Here is a 26,909-nt window from a genome sequence, read left to right as displayed (position 1 = left end):
GCATTATATGTAATATCGCGATAATTTTGAATAGTTTTCGCCCATGCGTATAGGCACAGGTGAATTGGGAGTTCCGGGAAGTTTATTGGGGCATTTCCGACAACCCTATGGGCTTATTAGGGCTGGCCCCAAATAATCTGTTTTCTGAAACAATGTATTCAAGGGTTGGCAATGTAATAGGTACATAACCTAGGTAGAGAAATAGATTCGTGTAGGCTTACACGCAAGTTTAAAGAAAAAAAAACATTATCCCTTGCACGTGAATGTGTAGATAGGTGGGATTAATGCCGTAAGCAAAAATCTTATTTTAAAGGCTTTCTCTTCAATGTTGGGGTAAATAATTTCGCAATTAGATTGATATATACGTGTGCTTAGTATAGCAGCTTTTAGTTAACGAGTAGTAAAAAACATACTGAAAAGACATCAATAAACAAAAAATAATGTTGACCAATCGGAATGCTTTATGTGTTTTCCAGAATGTTCAATTTCTCACGCCACTCGATCACAGTTAGAAATAGTTAGGTCATAAAACAGTCTAAGTACTTATTGAAAAGAGTGCTTAAGAATCATTGTCGAAAATAATGGAAAATCGATTATATTAGTAGATAGATGAAAGAAAATAGAATTTCAAGATAAATTTGTAACATACTTAATGTAACGTCGTTTGTCGTGCCATACTGCAGTTTTAATATGAGCTCCTATGTGGTTTGAAACTAGTTGAGTTCGTTGTGAAACAATTACCGGAGTGACTTATAACTAACTGCTCACACAACATCACGCCTTGTTATCCCCGATGGGAGAGATGACATTACAGCACGTAATGCCGCTATACAATGTACGCCCACTTTTCACCATTTGTGTTATAAGTCCCATGTAATAGGGGATGAGCCTATTGCCATATACTGGGTACAGTTCCAGACTCCGTGCTACCACAGAGAAATTTTCGAAAAACTGAGAAAAACCTAGTAATACTTAGCCAGGCCCGGGAATCGAACACGACACCCCTTAATATATAACTGCTAAACATAATAATCAAAATAACGTAAGATCACACCTTTTCCGAAGGGTAAGCCAGACGTGCATACCTATTCAATACGTGACTATAGTTTGGTATATTGTGAGTCCCATGTTATGGAGGGTGAGCCTTTTGCCATTCACCGGACACAAACTCCATGCTATAACTGAGAGTTTCTACTCGAATAACCACTACGGCAGTCTCACGGCAGTATAGATATCAAGTAGCATATAGCCTAAATGTATTATAGTTTGTTATAGTCCATACACCAAAACCTATCAATAGCCCAATACCAATACGTTGCTTGCATTGTAGTAAAACCTGGTGAAAGCAACATGTCGAACGAGCCTCGCAATCAGCCGGTAACAATTCCACGTGGAACAAAGCTGGCACTATGGTGTTTACTAGCCTTTAGAAATAGAAGGGGCCATGAAAGGGGCCAGGAGGCTATAGTATTTTAGAAAGTCTTCTATTGGTATATTATTACATAATATCACTTAATGCCGCTGTACAATGTACATTGTACACCCTCCTTTCACCATTCATGTAATAAGTCCCATGTAATAGGGGGTGAGCCTATATACTGGGCACAATTCCAGACTCCGTGCTACTACTGAGAAATTTTCGAAAAACCGACACCTTGCCCGGCAGTGGCACTTACGACCACTCGAACAACGAGGCAGCTTCATACTAACTTGGAATTGTAATCTAGAAAAGAGACTCTGGAAAAGTTTTATAAGTTAACATTGTAATCTGTTAACATTCTAGTATTATTCGAGATATACATAATACTAGACTTCGCTAGCAAATTAAGGTTAATGATTTTTAAGTATCGACACATTTTGGCTTAGAAATAAACGTAGCATATTATATTTTATACAACTTATATCGACAAAATAATAAACTTCCAAATCAAGAACAATTTCCAAACAACAGGAAAAAGCCATACTTCTTATTATTGACGAAAACAAAGCATTCAATACTCCACTTTGAGGAAAAATATGAAAGCCAAAAAAAGTATGATTAGCAAAAAAATATTCAGATTCAGATATCGCTATTTTAATAGCCATACAAAGTAACCCTCTTGCTTCCACATTCTGCAGTCAATATCTAAATAACAATCAATTCTATGTCCTTCACAACAACACCCATTGTTCTTTGCCTCCGATCTTAATTGGAGGTGATTTGAACAAAAGCCCTTCAATTTCTGGTCCTTTCATACTTATTGATGTGAATAACTTTTGGATTTTATCAATCGGTTTTCGATTTGTCGTGTTCAATTTGTGTATAGGGTTGCTTTGATTTAAGTTTGTTGATTTAATTGGTTACTTGTTGTTTGTATTGTCATGGAAATGTCTTTTGAGTTTAAGGTTTGATTTGTAAGAGGTATCTTTTAGGGTCATATCAAAAATGTATCAATAAGCTAGTTTTTTACGATTGTCAGAGGTGTTTCTTCTTCGTCTTTTCTGTCGTCAGAATCTCGATCCTTCAAGTTAACGTTAGATAATATTAGCTTGTTACCAGGTAATAAAACATGATGCAATTATAAAAACTCTTGGTCCTTTGTGCCAAAATAAGGACCAAGAAATACTTTTTATTTAAAATTGAATTTCCAAAGCTAAGACCAGGAAATTTAAAAATCGTAAAAAGAGATCAATGTCAATATAAACTGAATTTACGACTACCCTAGACATAACAATTTTATGATCGAAAATGTATATTTATGCTTATTCTAAGTTACGTAGTAATAAATTAAATAATAGAATCGAGTTATTAAATAAAGGATAAAGGCTTTAAGACCTTATCTAGAACTAAACAGATGGTAGTACAATGGATAGTAAACATTTTATAGCCAAATAGGTTCTTGGATTCTGCTAAGCGAGGAATAACTTATGCCTTACTTTGGCTTTTATGAACACTATGTTTGAGCTTATAACAGTAAAAGAAGGTCTTCAGACCTTTCAACTATTGTGATGAGCCAATAAAATTCACTGTTCTTTGATTAGTCTGAATAGTGACTTAGTTGTGTAATATTAATATTCCTAAGTTGTATAAATATTGTTTCATTATCTGGAATATTTTTTAATTTTACGGTGAAAGAGATAAGAAGAATTTATTTTGGTCGGCAATTTCCAAAAATTGATGAAGGAGAAGAAGCGATGGCAAGCTAACAAAGGATCTTCTATTAATATTTTATAAAAGTGTGTTACAATAGCCATAATCACTCACGCATGATTTGAAAACCAATGTTTTATGTTGTGCTGCGGACTTAGCTAGCTAGCGGACTAGACTAGCGGGTTACCGGGACTTTTGCTCGAAGAGCAGGAGTAGGAACGGGGTGGTTTTTAATCAATAAGAGTCTAACACTACCTCTCACCTTAGCCTAGGTGGAGAAGTTATTGGATCATTTTACCCCCTCATGTCGTTGGATGATATTCAAAAAAGGCTAAAGAAAATTAACCATTTATTTAGCTCTCAAACCAATTAGACATAAACTATTGTGCCAAAATAAATTGAATTTGACTTGAACAGTAGTATTGAATTTTGATTGAAGAATAATTAAATGTTGATATTCCTTTACAACGATAAAAGCTATTTATAGACGAAGTCCCTTATAAAACAAAATGGTAACAGGTTTGTAGTCAAAGGTATTTTGTAATATTCATTGGTTTTATTGATATCCGAAGACCAAACCAGACCGACAACTTTAATAAAAGGTTAATTCGGTATTCATGAAACTACCTTAGTATTGATGTATTGTATAGTTAGCTTCTACCAGCGGATTTGCCCGCGTTGCCGTGGGATAAAAAGGCCTATATGTTATTCCAGACAATATTCTATCCCTGTTCTAAATGTCATCTCGATCATTCAGCTTCAGCCATTTTCACGTGAAGGTAAGTAGTAATAAACAAACATACACACTTTCCAATTTATAATCGAATTATTTCGAATTAGTGGGATGGTTGAATAACTTTTTTTAAACCGACATTAACACTAAACTTGTTACTTTTTTCACAAAATTTCATATTATCTGATGCGTATTTGCATTTCGCTTCCAAGTTCCTCATTATTGCGAATTTGCATATCGTTTAATAGAACAGCCTTTACATAGTAATGGTACTATAGTTTATCTCAAGCCAATATCACAATCCTATTTCCTTTATATGATACTTAAAGTTTAGGTTCTTCCAATAAACGGGGTCTATTTTGTGGGTCTGAAGATGGGAGAATAAATGGTTCCATTACGTGATACATAGTTAACTATATCTCTAATAAAAATGTCGTCACTGTGCAATATTGTAAAAAATAATATATTTGCGTTTAACACCAAATCATCGATTACATTATGTATTTAATGCATGTCTTTAGATGACCATCTATGTGGAAGGGCACGTTCACTGCTGAACAAAAAAGCTTTTATTTTTGCTTGATTTTCGCCTGTATCGTGGCGGCAAACATAGAAGTTCACATACACAGTACACCCAGACCCGAAACAAAAATTTGCGTAATATTTTATTGTATTACAGAATAATTATAGGGTACAATATTTTACACTAACAATACAATAGATTTTTAGTTTTAATTCCGCTTATACAAAATAATGTATTTCATACTTTCTCATTCATACATGCGTGGATTTCCGCAAAATAACAATTTTGTAAATACGAGTACGCCGGCTATTGCAGTCAATTATGTATGGCAACAGTCTTACCACCAACAAGAAGATTAACTGAAAAACAACAAAGTTACCACAACGTATCAAAATACCAGCTAGTAGTATACTTACTAATGATGTACTAGCGTATAAACTTATAATTATTTGTAAAGTACCTATGTTAGTACTCAGTTACAATTCGTTATAAATGATTAGTTAAAGGGAGAATGTTCCCGTTCTAAACTTTAAATTAGCTTTGAAGACTTAGCTATGTTACGCCACGACATTTTGTGCTTTCATGGCCGCGAGAACGCGCCACCTCCGGGTGGGTCCCAAATAACGGCGGGAGGGGTTTCCATCGGCGTCGAGACTACGATGAAGTATCTAGGACTCGTCCTCGACAGTCGATGGAACTTCGTGGAACACTTTCGACGTTTGGCTCCTAAGTTGGAACGGACGGGGGCTGCGCTTAAGCGGCTCCTGCCAAACCTCGGGGGTCCAAATGCCTCCTGCCGGAGGTTGTACGCGGGGATCGTGCGGTCCATGGCCCTCTACGGCGCCCCTGTGTGGGCGCCGAACCTGATGCGGCGACCAGCTCGGGCGCTGCTCACGTCTCAGAGGGTCATGGCCATCCGGGTGATCCGAGGATATCGCACGATCTCCGGAGAGGCGGCGAACCTCCTTGCCGGATTACCGCCGTGGGATTTGGAGGCGAAGGGGCTCGCGCGCGTCTTCAGTTTGCGCGCCGACGCGTGTCGCCGGGGCGAAACTCCACTGCCGCGCCAGATCAGTGCGTGGCGGGACGAGCTCCGGCGCGATCTCATGGCGGAATGGCAGCAACGACTGTCGCAACCGAGGGCTGGGCTCGCTATCATTGCAGCGGTAAGTCCCCTCTTTGAGGAGTGGCTAGAGAGGCGCCACGCCGTCCTCACCTACCGCCTGACGCAGGTGCTTACCGGACATGGGAGTTTCGGTAGGTTCCTGTTCCTTATTGGGCGGGAGGAAACGCCCGGGTGTCATCACTGTGAGGACCGCCCGGAGGACACGGTAGAACATACGGTGGCGGTGTGCCCTGCGTGAGCTGAGCACCGCCAAGTCCTCAGGGATGTGGTCGGCGACGGCGACCTCTCGCGCCCGGCACTGGTTCAGGCCATGGTGCGGAGCGAGAGGGACTGGGATGCCGTCTCCTCCTTCTGCGAAGCAGTCATGCTAGCTAAGGAGGAGGCGGGGCGCGTGAGAGAACAAACCTCCTCACGCCCCAGCCGTCGCGAGAGACACTCCGGGCGTAGGGGATCGCGAGACGATCTCCGGCCACCGTAAGTGCGGGCCTGCGGACGGCGAGCAAGGGTAGCTCGCCGCCCGACCAGATCCAGACCCGTGCGTGGGCGCGTCGCGTTCCGCGCGCGCCTCAAAGAGCCATCAGACCACCACAGATGGGGCCCAGTAGGGCTGATGCCTGATCCGGAGCTGCGGACTACCTAGCGGGTTTACCGGGGCTTCGGGTCGAAAAGCAGGAGAAGGAACGGGGTGGTTTTTAGTCAGTAAGAGTCTGACACTCCCTTTCGCCTTGCTCAAGGCGGGAGAAGTCATTGGATGATTTTCCCCCCTCAAAAAAAAAAAAAAAAAACGCCACGACATTTGAGACGCTTTTCCACCAGATATGTGCTATGCGAAGATGTAATAGCTAAGCTGTGAAACTATGTGACCGTTTCCACTTATTCGAAAGTTTATTCGTACATGGTTTTGGAACAGAGGTAGATTATGGTCTGAAATAACACATAAGCTACTTTTTATCCCACGGGAACGTGGGTGAAGACATAAACGTATTCATATAGTGTTTTTTTTTTCTTAAATCACAACGCATTTTACCATAACATTAAGACAGAACATCTTCCAAGCTGCGACCTTCAAAACTCCTTGGAAGTTTAGTTACAATGTGTCCCTACATAAGCTGTCCCGTCGCACCTGACACACTTTCCTTGTTGAAGTTTTTTGGTCAAGGTCAGTTAAGGTTGTTGCTGTGAGTCTTCTAAAGCTGGTGGGTGGGTGTGTCTTAGTGGTAAATGAGATTATAATTAACATTTTGTTTTTTTTTAATCAAGCCATCTCAACAGCATGTTTAAACATCATTGAACAATCAAATATCGATACAACACTAATTATTGTTTCTCTTTTAGTGTTATTTTTGTTAATAGTGTACAATAAATATTAATCTAATCTAATCTTAACTAATAATGTGTGTGCCAGTAAGTACAGTATAATAAAATGTTTTTAAAAATTGCATGTGCACATAATTATTAATGGATCATCCAGTTTACGACAAATATCTTAGGAGTCTCATATAGCAGAGAAATTAAGGACAGTGTATGAACACTGTGCTTAATTCCACACTCAGTGGTAAATAATAAGGTTTTTATTAAATCTAAAAACATTATAAAACTTTTATCCAACCACTATACAAAGCACTGTAAACGGTGTTTATAACTAAAGTTAAACCGTTTCAAACTTAACGATTAAAATTATTTACTTACGAATTACTTTTTGGAAAAACAAAAGTTCGTTCGTTTTGTCAAAGCCTTTCATGATTCGTCGATTGGAAACTGTTTTATATTAATTAATTGCTGGAAAATGATTGAAGCTTTACATTTAATTAAGTAATGTATTTTCGTTACTCGAGTGTTAATAATAAAGTTTAAAATAACACCTTGGGGTAAGATTAAAAATAGAAATTAATTTCGTCTGCATTATTTGTCAGAAATAACTCGGTGGATTAACAAAGTAATTGGCTGCAATATATATTAATTTAGGTATAAAAATATATTTTGATATTTCTTTTATTGGTCCTATGGTCCGTTAGACTATAGGACCAATTAGTTGCCTGGGTTGTTCCTCTGTTCGAAAAAAATATTTTCAAAATATATTGTGTGGTTATCAGGATTTCATGGAACTAATAACATAACTGAAAGTGGGTGGATAATGTAATAACTCGTGCTTAACTTTTTTAGTATACAATAACGGCTCTTACATAATAATCTTCAATAACAGCTGTTGTGTGGGCGCATTATATACATAGGTTACTCTCTACTCATAGTTTTCGTTATGGCGGAAAGGTTTTTATTAAAATTAAGATAAATTTTGCCAAAATATGTTTATGTATTAACTGACCACTTGGTAGGCCGAGTCGTCAGATATACCGCAAAAGTCATATTTGTAAATCGACAAAACGACACCAGCAATTTATACTACGCTAACTCGAAATTTGGAAAAAACTTTTTTTATGCCAAGTTGCTTAAAATGTGTGTTTACATACGTCATAAAAAAATTAAGAAGAAATATGCAAAAATAAGAAAGTTACAAATTTTATAAAACGCTAAGTAAAGGTACTTTTTGAAATCACTCGATTTATATTACGCCAACTATTATTAGCGGAGTGTGCGCGGGGATCACTTTGGTCAAATTTCGTGCAACACTGCACTAACTCATAGTTAGCGTAGTTTAGTGCGTTCGTGTGTATACTTGTTCGTTTGTAAAATGAACGACTTAGCGACTTTTACATAGTAAATACTTATGTGTTAACGTATTAATTAGTTTATTAATAGTACGTTGACTATTCTTTTTGTAAGTAAGTCCATGTTCTTTATAAAATATTGAAATATGCATCAGATGATTGATCATGCACTACGTGTGCCGTACTACACTACGCTAACATAAGTTAGACGTGTATAAGATGTAATTTTTTTTAATGAATTACGTTTATATACGGCTAACTTGCGCTAAATCAAAAAATAAAAATAATTAAGGAAATATAAATATGAGATATTACAATGAATAAATTAAATATTAAGCATACCAAATTTCAAAAAAGTATCTTAATTAATGTAAAAGTTATCACGTTTTTCCCTTTAAACGCCTCTACTGTAAAGTACGCTTTTTGAGTTAGCGCAGTATAAATTGCTGGTGTCGAAAAGATTTTCGTAATTTCTAAGTAGGTTGCAATTTTATATTATACGATTTACTCCAATAAGTTTGTTTCTTTTTTCTTATCCTCTAATAATGTCTTCTGATTTATTTTGCTGAGGGATCCAAGACAGTCATTGATATCTCTAGGAAGCGCTCAACTTTAGTATTCTGGTGTGTTCATGGTTGTGTCTACTGTAGATCCTGGCGTTGCAGCGGTTTTTGAGAGCTTGTCCCATAAAAAATAGTATTGTAAATTATTCCATGAGACTTATAAAATACCTTGTGAAAAGTGTACTGTACACAAACATTATGTTATGTCCATAATGTATGTATGTTTATCACATAAACAAGATCTACCCAAAGCTCTATTGTAATTCACTTACATGGGGGTTCACATGCGAAACTTTGGAAGGCTTTGTGGGAACTCTTGTTACACTAAATAAATGGACACAATGGCGTACTGTGTTTACTCAAGAAATGTTACAGCATGTCTGTTTTAGAATAGGGTAGGTAGAGGTATCCCTAGAGGATAAACCATGCTGCAAGTACAAAGAGGAGATGCCAGAATGTGATTATACAAAACATATGGGCTCTGTCGAATAATATTATAAGTAAAAAGGTGTAGTTAGGTTATGAATTGAATAATCTAACTTCTGTTGTCTGAAATCTCTGAAGAAAATCTGATAAACAAAAACATGGTTCAGCGAGTACAGCGGCAACAACTTCCAAAAGTATTAAAACAGACGAGATTAAACAATAAATCAGAGAAATACTTGGCAATTGATCAATCGGTCAGTGAATTGATTGCATTGGAAGATCTCCCGTTTAGTTTTCTCGAAAGTTTTGGATTCAAAAGACTTATGAAATAGATATCCTCTTATAATTTAAAGTCTTGTCAATATTACATATCTTTTATCTGCAATAATTTATATGAAAAAGTAAGACAATAATGCTGAGATTGCTTTTATCCTATGAAAAAATATTCACAAGATATTTGGTTTGATTCCTGTAAGTCTTACTTTGAGTTTGACATGCCACGGTATTACTGAAGATTTTGAAAGAAAAATGATAGTTTTAGAGGTAGGTGTTTTTAGTGAATACTGGGGAATTGATTCTTTAAGTTTACACGTAAAGAGATCTCTACTCTCATAAAAGTTTACCTACTACATAAAAAAGTAAAACATTAATATAAAGATCAGTCAAATGTTATTCGTTCAGCCTCATCAAAGTAAGTAACAAAATATTTTCCTGTAATTCATAAATCCATCACAATAAGGAAAACAAACAACTGTCAATTTCTTTATTAAATTTATCGTACTTTAGTCCTCATGTGGTAGCTAACCACTTTTCACTCTTATGTCTATAGTAATAAGGTTTAATAGTAATCGATTGGTTTGGTTAGTAGGTACTTAAGTATGGATGAGTATTTTGTTATTCATTGATGGTGAAATTTATGTGACTTTGGTAGACTCTTGGGCTTATCCATTTGGACGTAGTTTACTCGCACATTACATTAAGAAAAAATCTTCTGAATTTTTTTTTGCTATTGGTTCGTAACTTTATTTTTGATCAAGACCTTAGACTATAAGAATTGTAATAGTAAATACACTATTTTTGTATGAGTATGTATGTAAATGTATTTAAAATTAAACTCTATTAATTTTGTTTTATATAAAGTGGACTTGAATTTTTATTTTTTATAATTTATCAATTTGTAAAATATGGCTGAGCACGCAATTTAAGTAAACATCACAATAAATTTTATTGTGTAACCCATATTTGCAAAATAAACTCTCTTTATCTTTACCTTTATCTCTCTTTACTCTTTACACAGAAAATAATTACAGTTCTGTAAAAGAACAAAATAACACATCACACATCTTCCACTCACAGACATTTAAATTAACAATTCCATTCCACGTCTTTATTATTCTCACGCGTATCAAAAGACAAACAGTGTTTTAGCGCAAACAAACGAGGCTAGAACAAAAGATGGAGTAGAGTCGTCAAAGGAAGACGTTTCTGTTCAACGTAGGTACGTTAGACAATGAGATGCAACTGTGTGAGTGACTTTCAAATCGTTTTTAGAACACGAGTTCACTGGGAGTGACCTTGATAATGATGAACCGGTCAAAAAGCGTACTTAAAATACGTATTTTAAGCACACTTAAAATAATACGCTTTTTGGCCAGTTCGACCGGAGTGGAGTGCAGCCGGATACTATGGCCTCACAGAAAACCGACGTGAAACAACGCTTGCGTTATTTTGTTGTGTGGGTTACCAGAGATCCAATAACTCTCCTTTCCAAATTTCCTAATCCCCGAATTTCCCAATTCTCTAACAAACATTGAATTTCTGTTTCTCAATAGGCCGGCAACGCGTTTGGAACTCCTCTGGGGTTTCGGGTGTCCATGGGCGGCGGCAATTGCTCATCAATTGATCCGTCTGCTCGTTTATCGGTTTATACAAAAAAAAAACATTAATTACTTTACATCCCTATTCCGTAAGTAATCAAATCAGATCAGCAAGACACATATTAGTAAACTAAATTCAAATTCAACCATTGATTCTACTCAGCTTATTATTACATTTGAAATTCAACATCGTATCCACTAATTGCATTACAGGAACCAACAATGCATTCGATTGTCGAGTAAACACTGAATCTGAATGACGATGATTTGCGGCTGATGTTCCAATAAGTGGGATGGTTAGCTGATGGTTTTGAAGTGCAGTACTTACTATATACATAGGTATGTTCATTGGTGAATGAACTGTTTTGGTGTTTGAATCTGATGTAAGATGAAGAAAAATATTATTGATTAGCCTTATTGTACCTAATACCTTGTAAAAAAATCTAAATTTTGGAATAGAATACATTCAAAATTCTTTCGTCAATTTTGTTACCTCGTTAGCTCGTATTAATAACAGATGGACTATAGTAAACCAACACAATTTGTAATCTTTGCAGAGTCAAAAAACCAAGTTATGAGACGGACTAAAGATAAAAAGTGAGCAAATGGTAATAACAAACTCGATAACTAGCCTTATGAACTTCTCACCAAGTCTTACTCCACGTTGTAACTAAAACCGACTAGTCAGTTATTCTCAAAGCATAAAGTAATAAAAACTATTACGTCATAGCCACCGCGAACCTGGCTTTGTTCCATCAGTGAAGAAAATCTCAAACTTGTCTCGCGAACTTGCATAAATCTATTCAGAAACTTTGTGTTACAGACTCTGAAGGGAGATCTGGTTTAATGTTATTGGTATAATTTTAATTTTAATGCCTTTTTACTGTATTTTTATAATTATCTATGAACAATTTTATTAATAGGACCTGGGGCATCAACTCAAACTCAAAACTCAAAATATTTATTTGCATGTAACATAATAACTTTCTATAATAACATGTGTGTGTATAAAAGTAATTGCAGAAAACTGTAAACCCATTTACCTAACTTAAGGATGTATACAATATACAGTACAGATCCTGAAGTAGGTAAACATAAAGTGGATGGTCTAGCTAGTGTACTAAAAATAAAATATAGGAAAATATCGTTTTCGTAAAGCGGCTTCTAGTAGACAAAACTTGGGTATACTGGAGTCAGACATCGTCTTAACTCTGTGAGGTCAAGTCACACATTTAAAAAGCGATAGCGAAATAAGTTTTATTACTTAATTCAAACTTATTTAGTTTAAAATAACTTTAGACACAATGTTTTATAATGATTTTTATGTATAAAACCAACAACAGATTGTAATTATGATTAAACGTGTTTTCTTTTTGAGGGATGTAATCATCCAATGACCAATCTTGCCATGGGTGAGGCGTGAGAGAGTGTCAGACTCTTACTGACTAAAAACCACCCTGTTCCTACTCCTGATCTTCGCAGCTGTAACCCGCTAGGTAGTCCACAGCTCCGGGGCGGGCATCAGCCCTACTGGAAACTATGTATGGCCACAGTAAATCCCAGTCTATCAAAGTACACATAGTAACAGTAAATCTATAGAATATTCGAGAGCCTTCACCAAGACTATGCACCGTTTGTTTCTTCAGGCCCAAACCAACATAGAAGTAACAGGGGATTTTGATGGCTTTGTTTTACTCAAACTCTGGGTCGCTTGGTCGCAAAACTTTGTACGGTGTTCCCCATATGATGGAATTTCTAATTGTTTGTTTGTGTACATTGGCTTTAAAATAATAGGCCTGCAAACTTGTTTGAAATACTTTGGGTGTATGTATTTATATGTGTACTTGGAAAGTGCTTTATGGAATTAAGTGATGTTCCAAACTGTTAGTTGATACGAAGATTTGCATTCGTAACTTTTAACTATGGAAAATATGTTAGTGAATGTAAAATACGCTTTTGATGGTCTTTGTTTTTTTTTTGTGGCATTGAGTTAATAGTTTCGTCGAAGCTATGTGTAATGTTGCCTGTAATATAATTAATAACGAACGGGCAGTTCAGGCTTCTTGACTGGTCGATAAAACAGTCACTTTGTCTCTCGGCTAATCTCGTCTAACTCGTGAAAAATTGAAATCTTTACATTAATTTTATTTTACTAAATAAAGGTAAAAACCTTATAAAGATGAAGTAGTTCGGTAATCACCAATATATCCTTAACTCATAAGATTAATTAATACGTTTTTTTTTTTGGGATAAATCGGTAAACGAACTAACGGTTCATCGTATAGTAAGCAATCGCCGCCGCCCATAGACACCCGACACACCAGAAGCGTTACAAGGGCTTTTGCTGGCATTTTGGGGGGTTAGGAATTTGAGGATTGTTAAAATTTGGAGATTTGGAAGATTAGGGAACAGTATCCTCACTCACACGACGAAAGACAACGTAAGCGTTGTTTCACGTCGGGTTTTCTGTGAGGCCGGTCAAGCCGGCCCATTCATGTCGAAGCATGTATGTACACCCCACACAATTTTTTTTGCCATCAGCTACCAAATACCTATTTTAGTACTAGCTCCGCTTTCAATGAGGCCTTACATGTTGACGCCTTGAAAAGTACTTGTTGAACACAAGTATTCAGTACGGAATTGAACAACTTTGTGTGTAATGGAATTGTTTGGGTGTTCGTGTGTTTTGTAGTTTGAGCTTGGACACGAATTGACCTGTAGCTTACTTCTTTATTAGTTGCTTACTTTAAACTTACCTAACTTCAAAGCGAAAGATGACCAGTCGGATATTTTTGAAAAGCGTCATCATGCTTTTATCCCCAAAGGTTTAGGTAGAAGCATATTATTATTATGGCATGTTATGCCACTGTACAATGTACAACTACTTTTCATCATTTGTGTTATAAGTCCCATGTAATAGAAGGTTTTTAACCCGGCACTAGGATTTTCTTCACACAAATATACAATTATCTACACACAAAGAGTTACTCCGTGCGGTCTCCACATTAGCTTATAGAATTATTAGAAGTGAATTAACATTTCCCCTTATGTTCCTGAAGTAGATACTAGAGTTACCCATAGTAAAACTTACTGACTTATGATGATGTTATTAAAATAAACGCTTAATTAACCAATCAATCATCCAACTATATTGGCTAAAAACGTTTTGACATTATCTTTCCAATTACGAAAACAAACAATTCTTCATCTATAATGGCTTTATTGATTACATTTTAAAGTACTTTTTAGTTGGTTTAGAGTTAGATCAACTTCAGGTATTAGGTACTGAGACAGGCAATAACAATGATAGTTAGCATTTTCCTAGACAGGCTTAAGAAGTTTAAACGATATTGCTTCTAATACAAGAGCTCTTTAAACCTTACAATATGCAATTAAAAGTTACTTAAACGGGTTAAACTATGTTAGGTGATGTTAAACTTTAATTTTAACGCATTAATGTTGACAATGGCTTAACCAAGAAGTCATTAACCAAAGCTGTCTAGTCATTGTGAAACTGCTGTTCTTTTGTTTTTAGTGGGCTTACTACAGCGCGTGTGAGTGCTACTACAAATGACTAAGGCGTGTCTTGTCTGTTTATTTCTTTTATTACTATTGTTCTTTATTAAACAATCCTCTTTCAGATTTTACAACTAGTTGATTTAAGAAAAAGAAATAAGTTTCCTACTAAACACATTCTATATAAAACTGGCCAAGCCTTTATTGAAGCTGGTTGTTTATCTCTAAAAAGTAGATAATGATGTTCACACGTATATTCTTATAAGTTCAATTTAAAATTTTAAAATTACTGCAACCTACTTAGTAGTAACCTTAGTACCCTTAACCACAACCTTACTGATAAACAAAGGTCTTAGCGATAGTTCCCACGCATTTTTTTACGGGGAATATCATTTAATCACTTCTCCCGCCTTGGGCGGAGTGTCAGACTCTTATTGATTAAAAACCACCCGTTCCCTATTCCTGCTTTTTGAGCTGGGGCCCGGTAAACGCGCTAGGTAGTCCGTAGACAGGCGATTTTGGAATAGCAGTTACGTAGAAAATTTAGAGTAAGTTACTTCCCATCTCGTTGAAAGACGTTTTGTTTTTTTTTTATTTAAAATGTATACCTAAAGTAAGTGTGGACGTCTTTAAAATCTGCTACTTCTTACAAGAAAATCTCATTTTCACAAAGCAAGTAGCACATAATATTACACTCCATAAAACATAAGAACAAATGTGTTTCATAATGAAATATCTAGCGCGCTAGAGCCCTTAAACTTCCCACTATAATTCACTAGAAAAATTACTGTATTCACTTAACCTGTTATACAAGAAGGTAACAGAAAATCTACAATATATCTTATGACGCGGCTATTTTTAACTACAATAAACAATACTTTGTCTGCATATACATTTAATCAGAAAAATTTAATGTGTACAAGAGACACAAACATGACAAGGATAGAGATTCATTTGATCGGAATTATTTTATAAGTGGACTATTTTAACTGACTTCAAAAAAAGGTTCTCAGTTTGACCTGTATGTATGTATGTTTGTCATTGTTTGTGTGCGATTATCTCGCGTTTACCGACATTAATACTGATTAAACAGTATTTTCTAGTCTTAGGAGAAAGATTTAGGCATATTACACGACTTAAAAAAAATGAGGTCTGCACTTTAACTTTTGAAGACAGTTCCCTATGTTTTTTAAATATTATTTATAACTATAGCGAAATCTCCAGCGACAATGTATTGGAAACGCACACACATTCCAAGGGATTTGTTAACAAGTTGATCTTCCACAGGGTGTATCATTTTCCGAGTTCACCTTCTGTGCACACAACATCTGTGTACAAACTTAGGTTTGTAGCACGACACTGTAGTGTGCCTAGCGCCAAAAGTTGCAGACATTTCCGCGAAAACGGAGCGTCCCTTTATTATCCACACTTTAACTTGGTTCCACACATAACTTACTCGTGCGAGTACAAATAGGACTTTCTAACTACTATTCAGTAACTGAAATTTTGTCTCACGTACTACGTTTTAGTAAATGGTCATATTTTATGTGAATTTTCCCACATTTTGGTAGATATTTAGTGTATACATTATTGAGTCAATCTAATGGACGATTGTGTATGAAGCTTAAATAAATAAACTGTACATTCGTACAGTTTATTTATATTGTATTTATTTACTTTTTTTAATTTGGAAAATGGCATCTCATATCTACCGAGTGTCTACATCTTTTCAGTTGTTTAAAAGTTTCAGTATAATAATGAAACTCACGCATTCATACATTATAGAGTAAACCTTAAAAAAATCTGTATAAAAGATAATTTTTTTGCGGTCATTTAAACGTGGTAATTACTTCATTTCTTTATTAACATTATGATGTGGGGCCCCTAAACACTCTGATCTTCAAAAATAAGTACTCTACTCTTCATTACACGAACGATTAATGCCACCAATTCATTATTTCCTCATCTCAAAAATAACAAATAGGTAATCTTACAAGAGGTGGCTACTACCTACTAGGTAATTTTGTGTACGGTGGGTGGGCAAGATGATTACATTTTAACGAACTCCAAAAGGTCACGCTTCCGATTCTTTTCATTTTTTTCCTTTGCATAATAATGGGGGAAACACTCTCGGAATCAATTCAGAGGGAGCATTTGTTAGTGCCAACTTTTTAGCCTTGAATTCTTAAAAAGACCTTTCGAATTCTTCATTTCGGTTCGATATTGAATTTAATTCTGAATTGTTTTCTGATTTGTTAGAATTTGGTTTAATAGAAAAAGTAACGTCAATCGATACACATGTGGATGAATTATACATAACTGGCATGAAGCAATGCTTGCATTGTGTCTCACTGTACAAGTGAGGTTACCAGAGACCCAAAGCTCCTGTACCTAATAGATTAGCAGCATTTTGACTACACGGTTGGCACGGTGGCTGGGCAACCGGCAGACGGACAACGTGTAGCGATTTCGATTCCCGCGCGAATCAACTCTCTGTGTGATTCACAAATTGTTGTTTCGGGTCTAGTTATTGTGTCATGTATGTACATATCTGTGGAAACTTGTATGTTTATATTAGTGTTGAACGTTGCCCCAACGTTTTCTTTAAATAAATAAAAACATGTTGGTAACTTTGGTGTTGCGGCTGTTTCGGAGCGGTGATTTGTCAGCTCGTTTACTAATCACCAATATTTAAAAGGCATAATTTTGACCTTTAACCCTACAGAACCCTTACAATGATGAGCAAAAATACTTGAAAGAATATACTACGTAACTCTAAGGGCAAGGTACTAGGTAACAAATGATTTCTTCGCACTCTCAGGCGATTAGCAACTCACTGGGTTCATTTTAGTAATGGTATCGTTACACCGATCGGCCCTTAATACGGTATAATTGAGACTAGTAGGTATAATGAGCTTGTTGCCTTATTTATGAGCGAGCAAACTGTGATTTTGTTAGGAATATTGTGGAGGGAAAGTGTTTTCGTTTCGATTTGATTGGTTTAGTAGTTCTTTTTAAGGGAGATTTTGATTGTTATATTAACTGCCGTACTTAGAGACGTTTAATGGTTACTTAAACTATTCCTTAGTTACGATGTTGCTCCGAAAAGCTAGCTAGCTAAGGACTGGGTTAAGTGACCATTACATGACTCTGACTAATTCAGAGTCATGTAATGGTCACTTAACCCGAGGTAAGTTTTATTTATGAAATAGAGATAAAAGGTACAGATGAATTATTTTTATGGTAAGCGATCAGTGCTGCCCATAAATTGAAACTAAAATGGCGCATGAGACAAATCATTCCCGAAAACTTGCAGTCGAGGTGTAATAGAAAACCATTAATATAATGAAGAAGTATGTAGGTTTTTCAGTAAACAGACTGAAACTTAACAAATTGAGCAGACTTACATGTAAAAATATATCATAGTAATAGGTACATACGATTACCTCCAAATTGCTCTGAATTATCATAATAAATGCAACATTTGCTTCAACCAGTTACATCTAAAAACATTTTAATGGCACCTAATTGATAACATTTAATATTTAAATATTATTCAGTTCATATAAGCTCTCATGAGGCACTTACGAAAATGGGTCTTAAAAACATCAAATTATAATATTGCTCTTATTCAAATTTATTAAGTGATTTAGAATGATCATAAGAATTAAAATCCAATGTCTAGACGAGACTAATTGTGTATTAGGGTCGGATTATCCGGAGCTGTGGACTACCTAGCGGGTTTACCGGGGCTCTGACTCGAAAAGCAAGAGTAGGAACGAGGTGGTTTTTAGTCAGTAAGAGTCTGACACTCCCTCTCGCCTGGCCCAAGGCGGGAGAAATCATTGGATGATTTTCCTCCCTTAAAAAAGTGTCTGATTATTATCATAAAATGAATATTGATAATATTTTATATAAGGAAGTTAATAGTTCTTCTGCTGATGAATTTTGGTTTTTATGTAATTTAATTGCTTTTGAGGCTAATTATATCCCCCACCTGACATCAAGACCCGAAAACAATACAGAAAGCATTCTTCTACTCCCATTTACGTCACGGACGGCAACAACATACTCAAAAATATAGGCCATGAAAGTGGGTTAGCGTAACATGAGATAATAACAGCGAGTAGGTAAATAAAGTCATTATTATTGTCGCTGGCAACCCCTCTACTAACTTTTTTTATATCACCCCTAAATAACTCAGTCTATGGTCGGAATTTGAATTGGGTTCCAAGTTCAAAACGATTTGGAACGAATAAACGTTATGAACGTTCAAATTTTTGGCGCGAAGTCTAAGTTTTATTGTAGTTTGAGTAGTTGTTATTGTAAAATAATTGGGAGGGCAAAGTCTTGCGTGTTTTCTTGAAAGAAGTTAGTTTTAGATATAAATTCTTTTGACTTAGTTTTTGACCTTGGAAACATAATATCTTTTTTTATACCAATATTTTAAAAGATCTTCACTAAAATGTTCATACATAATGTTAAATCTTAAAGTGAATATAGACTACAACATTTTCTAGAGCATTTCTGTGTAACGTTACGTTCTTACGAATGGTATACAATACAGGCAAAATCTCAGTTTCCAAAGCATTTTAGTTTGTAAAAGGATGATACACCAGAACATATCATAGAGCGGCTCGTTTATTTATTTTTTACTTTATTTCGTTTATTTTTCGTTTTATTTTCGTTTATAAGAACGTAGCTCCACACTAGGATTTTCTCCTGTGTCGTGGGTGCGTTTACAAACATACAAGTTCACATGCACATGACAACCAGACCCGAAACAACAATTTGTGGATCACACAAAGAGTTGCTCCGTGCGGGAATCGAACCCGCTACCCGTTGCGCGGCAGCCAGTTGCCCAGCCACCGCACCAACCGTGCAGTCAAACTTTATTACACACATACATAAAACACATTACATTGTAATAGTAATTAGAATACAATGGGCGGTATTATCACACACAGCAATTTCTTCCAGACAACCTTTGGATGGATGTTTTTAAATAATCTGGGAATGGGTAGTACTCGTTGTTCTGTTACAAGTAAAAGCTGTAGTTTATCTATCTTTGCACAAAACAACAAAACAAAACACTATTCTCATATAACTCGCATAACATTTAGAGGAGTTACATATGAAATTTCGTAATTCCTTATGCCAACCCTATGCATGCATATTACGCTTAGTGCCAGGTCTGAATGAGCCGGCGCACATAAGCAGATGCAAATACCTTTCGGTATGACGAGTGCGGGCTGACAGCTTCAAGACGTATGTGCAGTAATAGGGTTGTTGCACGTTACAGTGCAAGAGACATTTTATTTTTTATAAGTATGATAAAACTAGTTACTGCAACGTCTAACTTGATGTTTAAGAACCTTAGTATGAGTTTGCTTTACATTTAAAGTCATCTAAGCGAGAGCGCGTTCGGCGCTCTGATTGGCCGGCACGAATAAAACAACCAACCATTTCGATTACTTTAAACGTAAAGTAAACTCATACTAAAGGTACAGACGTATTACCAAATACCAGGCGCTGTTTCCGACTTATTGACTGGCAATTCAAAAAAAGCAAAAGTTAAGATTGGGTATTAAAATCAAACACAATGTTGGTTAATATAAATAACAAGAAATATGTGACAAAAAACAACAACTAATTATAGGAAACCCAAAAGAAACTTTTGTATTCGTCAATCACTGAATATTTTTACTTCATGTACACTCAGTTTTTCCGTTACCAGCACAGCGAATATTCACCCCTATGTACCAACAATACAGAGCATGCATGAAAATATATTCCTCTGCGCTTATAAGGATTATCCCGATACGGACATTATAAGGCTCATGCAGATATACGAGCACTTCCTTCTTCAAACATAGAAACAGTCGCATTTCCTTGTAAAACAGCACTGCTCCGTATTTTCATAAGTTATATTATTTTCTTGGACGAATACTGGAGTTTAACATATATATGAGTATTAAGATTGTAGAAGTTTTGGATGTAGGAACACTAGTATATCTTTTGGTAAGCTTGAAATACGTACTAGTGTGCAGTTTGGTTTGTTTATGTGATGTGGTATGTGTGTATCTAATGTGTCATATATTATTATGTGAACTTGAATACTAAGTGGAAAAAAAATGTGCATTGAAGATTTCTATTTGTCATTCATTTTACTTCGTCTATTAATGAAAATCACGTATTTTATAGAACTGTCTAGACTAAAACAATAAGTTTCTACAAATTTCACTGTTGTCATGGTAACAGACTTGTTTTTCTTCAAAAAACATTGATCCTCAGACAAATTGCGTTTAAGTACTAGTCGAACGACAGAATACTAAAGTGAATGTGTGTTTTGACGTAAGTTTTAACATAAGTGAAATGTTTTTATCAATCCCATGCATTGACTTTACTGTTCACTTATTCGACTAGCGTTTATTTAGCGGACATTTATCTAGGAAGGTAGGTAGGTAACTGATATTTAAGCCTGCACGACCATTTCTTTTAGTAACAGAGTGATGTGTCTTATTACTCAGCATAAAAAGCTTTTTGAACCAACTATAGTTTACTTACCTACGCATATCGTCATTATTATTTTATATCATTGTAGCGGCATAGCGTATAAGTACTTAAGGCGTGTCATGTTGCAACGTAAACAAAGTTACAGTTTATATTTCGGATGTAATAAATTATAGTATTGTTCATTCATTTCATTGTTCATTATGTGAACACGCGCACTGTGTATCCGTCTTATTAAGGAACAATATACTTTCAGTCGTCATTGGTCTTTCATTTGGTCTACACCTTAGATCACAACCAACCATTTACCTACCTCCAAATTGGTGTACCCGACGTGATCATTTTTCCGTAGTTGTGATAGTGTAAACAGTGCGCAAAATGGCTAAAAGTACAGTAGAGTCATCAGTGGATCTCGCAGCAATTGTACTTACATCGAAGATCCCCGAATTTTGGGTCGACTCGCCCCACGCTTGGTTTTATCGAATAGAGGCCATGCTGGCACCGCAAAAATTATCAGACGACTGGCGTTTCGACATTGTCGTGTCGAAATTAACCAAGGAGGCCATCCAGCAAGTCACAGACCTTCTAATGGATCCACCCGAAGGTAAGAAATTTGAATCGCTAAAGACACGACTTCTCGCTATTTACGAGGAATCTAAAAACCGACAACTACAAAAGTTGATAAGCGAGATGGACCAAAAACCTTCGCAACTTTTGCGTCGCATGCGAGAGTTGGCTAAAGAGAAAATTCCCGACAATACATTAAGAATGCTGTGGCAAGGTCATCTACCTTCTCCGTTACGTGCAGTCTTGGCGGTCACGGAATCAAAAGATCTTGATAGCTTGGCCGTCCTGGCAGATAATGTATTTGAGACCACGCGCGCAACACATGTGAGCGAAGTAAGCCAACAGCAGCCAAGCACTTCCAAAGAAACAGACCTCATCATGGCTGAAATAGCCAAACTTACTATGAAGGTGGAGCAACTAGAAAGGTCAAACGCTAGATCGAGACCGCAGCAACGGAATTGGAATCGTTCGAGATCAGCATCCAGAACCGGTAGCCGAGCACGATCTGCGTCGCGAAGAACTCCTGAGAGCCCTGACTGGTTGTGTTTTTATCATTATTGGTTCAGAACAAAGGCAAAGAGATGCAATGAGCCTTGTTCCTGGAAATCGTCCCCGGAAAACTAGCTCAGGTACCAACTGCGGCGGTGGTTTATACCATCGTACCTAGTCACCGCCTCTGAGTCAGGGATCGCAACAGCGGCTTATGATTTTTAGTAGACACCGGTGCTAATATTTCAGTGCTACCTAATAAGTTAATGTTATTTGTAATTCCTGTTTAATTTAGAGTTAAGGTCTATTAGTGATTTAAGTGTCTTTGTATAAACCTATTAAATTTCCAATCATTGTTAATTGTTCAAAAATAATCCTAATTTATTAAAAAAATGGCTGATGTCAAAAAATATCCATTCGCTCTCAATACCTAAACACATTATGTTATTTAAGATGTAAAACATCATTATATAATATTTTTCGGTCTTGCTCCTCAAGTATACAATAAAAAATGCCCTTATCTAAATTTAAAACTACGTTACAAAAATTACTTATTGAAAAGTGCTATTATACTTTGGACGAATTTCTTAAGTATAAATTTGACGAACAATAAGAATGTAATAGTTATACTTTATTTGAATTATTATTGCGCTCTGTTAATCCGTACGACCTTTGTTATGTGTGTATGTACCTATGTTTAACACAATAATTTTCTGAATGTAATAGGCAATAATAAACTACGATTACGACTTATAAGGCTTGACATTTAATTTGTATGTTATTTATAATTTGGAATATTAATAATGTATAATTTTATTGTGTTTTTAAATTCTGATGTATATTTTATTATTGTATGCCTCAACGGCGGGACATAGCTGAACTAATTTTAATTATTTAAGATCTGTATTTATAATGCATACCTATGGTCCACAATAAAGCTGATTTGATTTGATTTCTTAAACTAGAGTGTACTTGATAATAGATATACCTATTGTACTAGTTTTAGCTGTAATGTTGTTTTAAGTGATTGTTAAATCAATACCACGCTTTGTTTTGTTAAAGTGTTTCTTTTAAAAAGGGGGGGGGGGGGAATAGTGTAGCGGCATAGCGTATAAGTACTTAAGGCGTGTCATGTTGCGACGTAAACAAAGTTACACTTAATATTTCGGATGTAATAAATTATAGTATTGTTCATTCATTTCATTGTTCATTATGTGAACACGCGCACTGTGTATCCGTCTTATTAAGGAACAATATACTTTCAGTCGTCATTGGTCTTTCATTTGGTCTACACCTTAGATCACAACCAACCATTTACCTACCTCCAAATCATCATTGTTACTTTTTTATGTTACAAACCGGTAAACAAGCAGGCGGATCACCTGATGGTAAACAATTGCCTTCGACTATGGACACCCGAAACACCAGACGCGTTACAAGCGCTTTACCGGCCTTTTGGGGTTGGGAATTTGTGGGTTGTTGGGGAATCGGAAATAAGGAAGGGATTTTTTTTGCTCATTTAAACGTTGCCCCACATTAGGATTTTCTCCTGTGTCGTGGGTGCGTTTACAAACATACAAGTTCACATGCACATGACACCCAGACCCGAAACAACAATTTGTGGATCACACAAAGAGTTGCTCCGTGCGGGAATCGAACCCGCTACCCGTTGCGCGGCAGCCAGTTGCCCAGCCACCGCACCAACCGTGCAGTCGAGTCGAGTCGATTGGTAGGGGGGGGGTAATTTATTGTAGTTTTATGTATTGCATTACATGTCTAAGCGTGCTATAGTTTCACTATTCTTTGCCTTGATTATACCTATACATATTCTACTGTTAGATAGTTTACCTCTTTTCTGCTACCAATTTATAAAAATAAATAAAACTAGTTAACATTATGTAACATTTATCATACATATACCACGTTATCTATCCATCCAATATGCAATATTATGCAATGATTTATGTCCTCATGAATCATAAAATGTAATACAAAAAGATAACTCTTGGCTTTAGACTATAGTTTCGTTATTTTCATTTTATGACGATATAAAATCAACAATATGGTATGGGGTACATGGACCGTCATAAAATCAGAATAGTAGTTTATTTCCTATTCTTGTATGTTGTTCATGGACTTATGGTAAAGCTATAGGGTATAGGATCGTTCGTTGGTCATGAATATATTGATGAAGGGTTACAACAACTATGTCAAAAGTATGTCGTTTACGTAATATAGATTTAATAAATAAGTGTTTTTGTTCTGAGAAGGAAAATCATCCACGTCTTCTCCTGCTTAGGGTTAGGTAAGAAGGAGTATCAGACTCTTACTGACTAAAAATCATACAATTCCTTGCTTGCTAGCTTGCTTTGAGCCGGAGCACCGGTAACCCACTACATTGTCCGCAGCTCCGAAAGTTTTCTATCGCCTGACACTATCATTAGACAAAGCAACACACTTTTTTAATAATTAGTCAGTGAAGATTTAAATATACATCTGGAAGTAAACTGGCATATTAATAATATCCTTTCCAATATACAATGTATTAGTATACAATATACATCCATATTAGATAATATTATGATATTGTTCTTCATACATGTGTAGTGTAATTACCATGTCAGTTATTTTGCTAAAACAGTGTAACAACTATTTGAAACTAAAATTACATAGCCGCGGTATTATGTTACGTTATAATTCCATGTAATGTGAAGCGAGTTTATTTTCGTACACTCGCTATTATCTACCCACCTTCCTAATTTAGGATACTAATAATATTTTGAAACGCGAAACCTCAACAAACTTTTGCTAATTTGATATTTGGTAAAAATAGAACCGTAGCTTAGATAGGTATCCTGATTTATGAGAAGAGTATTGAATTTTATAGATGATTATATGTTACTGGTGTAATTGTGTAGTGGTTGTTGCTTATCATCATGCTACGTACGATAGTGATATGGTTAAGGGGCATTATGGCATTTAAATGCCACTGTACAATGTACATCCACTTTTCTTTATTTCTGTTATTAGTCCCATTATAATAGTTGATGCGCCTATTGCCATACACTGGGCACATTGCCAGACTCCCTGCTACTACTGAGAAAATTTTGAAAAACCGAAAACGAAAGCCAGCCTTACTGTGCCCAACCCGGGAATTGAACCCGATCCCGGCAGTCGCACTGGCGACCAACGAGGCAGTCAGCACACTACAAACTGTAGTGTGCTTGCTTTTAATTTAAAATGTCTTTTAAAAATACAAAGAAATGACAATTAAATTCTAACACAATACGAATCCTATCGCTTTGGACAGGCAACAGAAGCTAGCTATATAAAAAGAAAAAATAGAAAAAAAAGCTTCCTATTCAATTTTCCATTAACTCCAACCGCTGACCGGCGATAGGGTTAGCAACACAATAGATGCGACGAACCACAATCCGCTGCAATCAAGATTGAAGTGTTCTATTTCGCTTTGAATTTATTGAAGCGCTAAACATATTAAGTCTAGACCTTTTGTCAGTCTGTGGTTGATAAACAAAGAAAAATGGCGGAGTGCAATGAAGATGAATTAATACGTATTGTGGATAATGGAATGCTAAGTTTAAGTTTTTGACGTTTATGTTTAAACTGCATTCAGAATATTCATCAAACAGTCACACGATAAGTTAATGATGTTTTAATAAAACAAAGGACTCTAAGGTGACTTCTGTTAGTCAGATTCAATAACACATTCATCTGGAGTGATACAACAAAAATAGAATTTTACTTCTTATAGAAAATACTAGCTTTTGCCTATGGATTCGCCCGTGTTATAAAAAGTGTCCTATGTGTTGTGAGAACACATAGGACACTTTTTATCAGATCATAATCTAATACTGTTCCAAATTTCATCTCGTTCCCTTCAGTCGTTTTGGTGTGATTGAGTAACAAACATAACCACAAACACATAAACTCACAAACTTTCACATTTATAACATTAGTAAGATAATCCTAAAGAACAATCAATTTTGGGCATATACTAAGATGCAACAGTGTGCAATATTTTTCTTTGTAAAATCTAAAAAATGCTACGTTTTTCTCGCCTATGGAACTAAATAAGCTGTAGCGGCACATGACAGATGACAGAAGTTGCACATAGACGATGGACTATCAAATCTACGGATGACATCTTAAATACATCGCACATATGCGAATAGACATGGATAGAAAAATCCCAACGAACAACAGTTGGGCAGAAAGCCCGCCAGGCATGATCACCTCGCCTGGTCGGAAGATCCTCCTTTTCTTAGGGAACTTTACTCTCTGTTCCCTAAACTTGATTATTCTAAGTACAGATTTGCATTCTCACCTACATAATCAATTAGAATAACAGACAGACAAACGCAAACACTTGTAATTGAGAACAATGTTGTGCTTGATTAATTAACTGCATATTACTCGAGGTATTTGCGCACACTGCATACATAATTACATAATGTACGTGTTCAAATGTTGATGAGTTTACATCGTGTTTAGGATTAGTTGAATGGACCTTTCCAGTAATTTATTTTAGAGTCAGATTACACTACATCATTATTATTAGAACTTGAAACGGGATATTTACTTTGTTTATTATGATTTACCATTCGGATGAACAGTTCATCCGTGATCATGGCGCTTGCAACAGTGCCGAAATATCGGAATTTCATAGAAATTAATAAATATGGTAAATATCCCGTTTCAAGTTCTAATGATATTGTTAGTGACCACATCGAGTATTCACTACATCGCATCTATAGTTCGA

General features: G+C 36.0%; 1 protein-coding gene across 1 annotated transcript; it reads left to right on the top strand.

Moving 5' to 3' along the window:
• The first annotated feature begins 21,451 nt into the window (after nucleotides 1-21,451).
• Nucleotides 21,452-22,264, top strand: LOC118275986 (uncharacterized). The gene has a single exon (XM_035594110.2). It carries the CDS (start codon nucleotides 21,452-21,454, stop codon nucleotides 22,262-22,264), a length of 813 nt encoding a protein of 270 aa, XP_035450003.2.
• Nucleotides 22,265-26,909: the final 4,645 nt, after the last annotated feature.

The sequence above is a fragment of the Spodoptera frugiperda genome, chromosome 31 (assembly GCF_023101765.2).
Source record: "Spodoptera frugiperda isolate SF20-4 chromosome 31, AGI-APGP_CSIRO_Sfru_2.0, whole genome shotgun sequence".
Lineage (NCBI taxonomy): Eukaryota > Metazoa > Arthropoda > Insecta > Lepidoptera > Noctuidae > Spodoptera > Spodoptera frugiperda.
The sequence above is the reverse complement of the archived record's forward strand: the minus strand, read 5'-3'. Positions and strand labels throughout refer to the sequence as shown.

Coding starts and splice junctions, on each gene's coding strand:
- LOC118275986 (XM_035594110.2), top strand. CDS start 21,452: ATGGCTAAAAGTACAGTAGAGTCATCAGTGGATCTCGCAGCAATTGTA.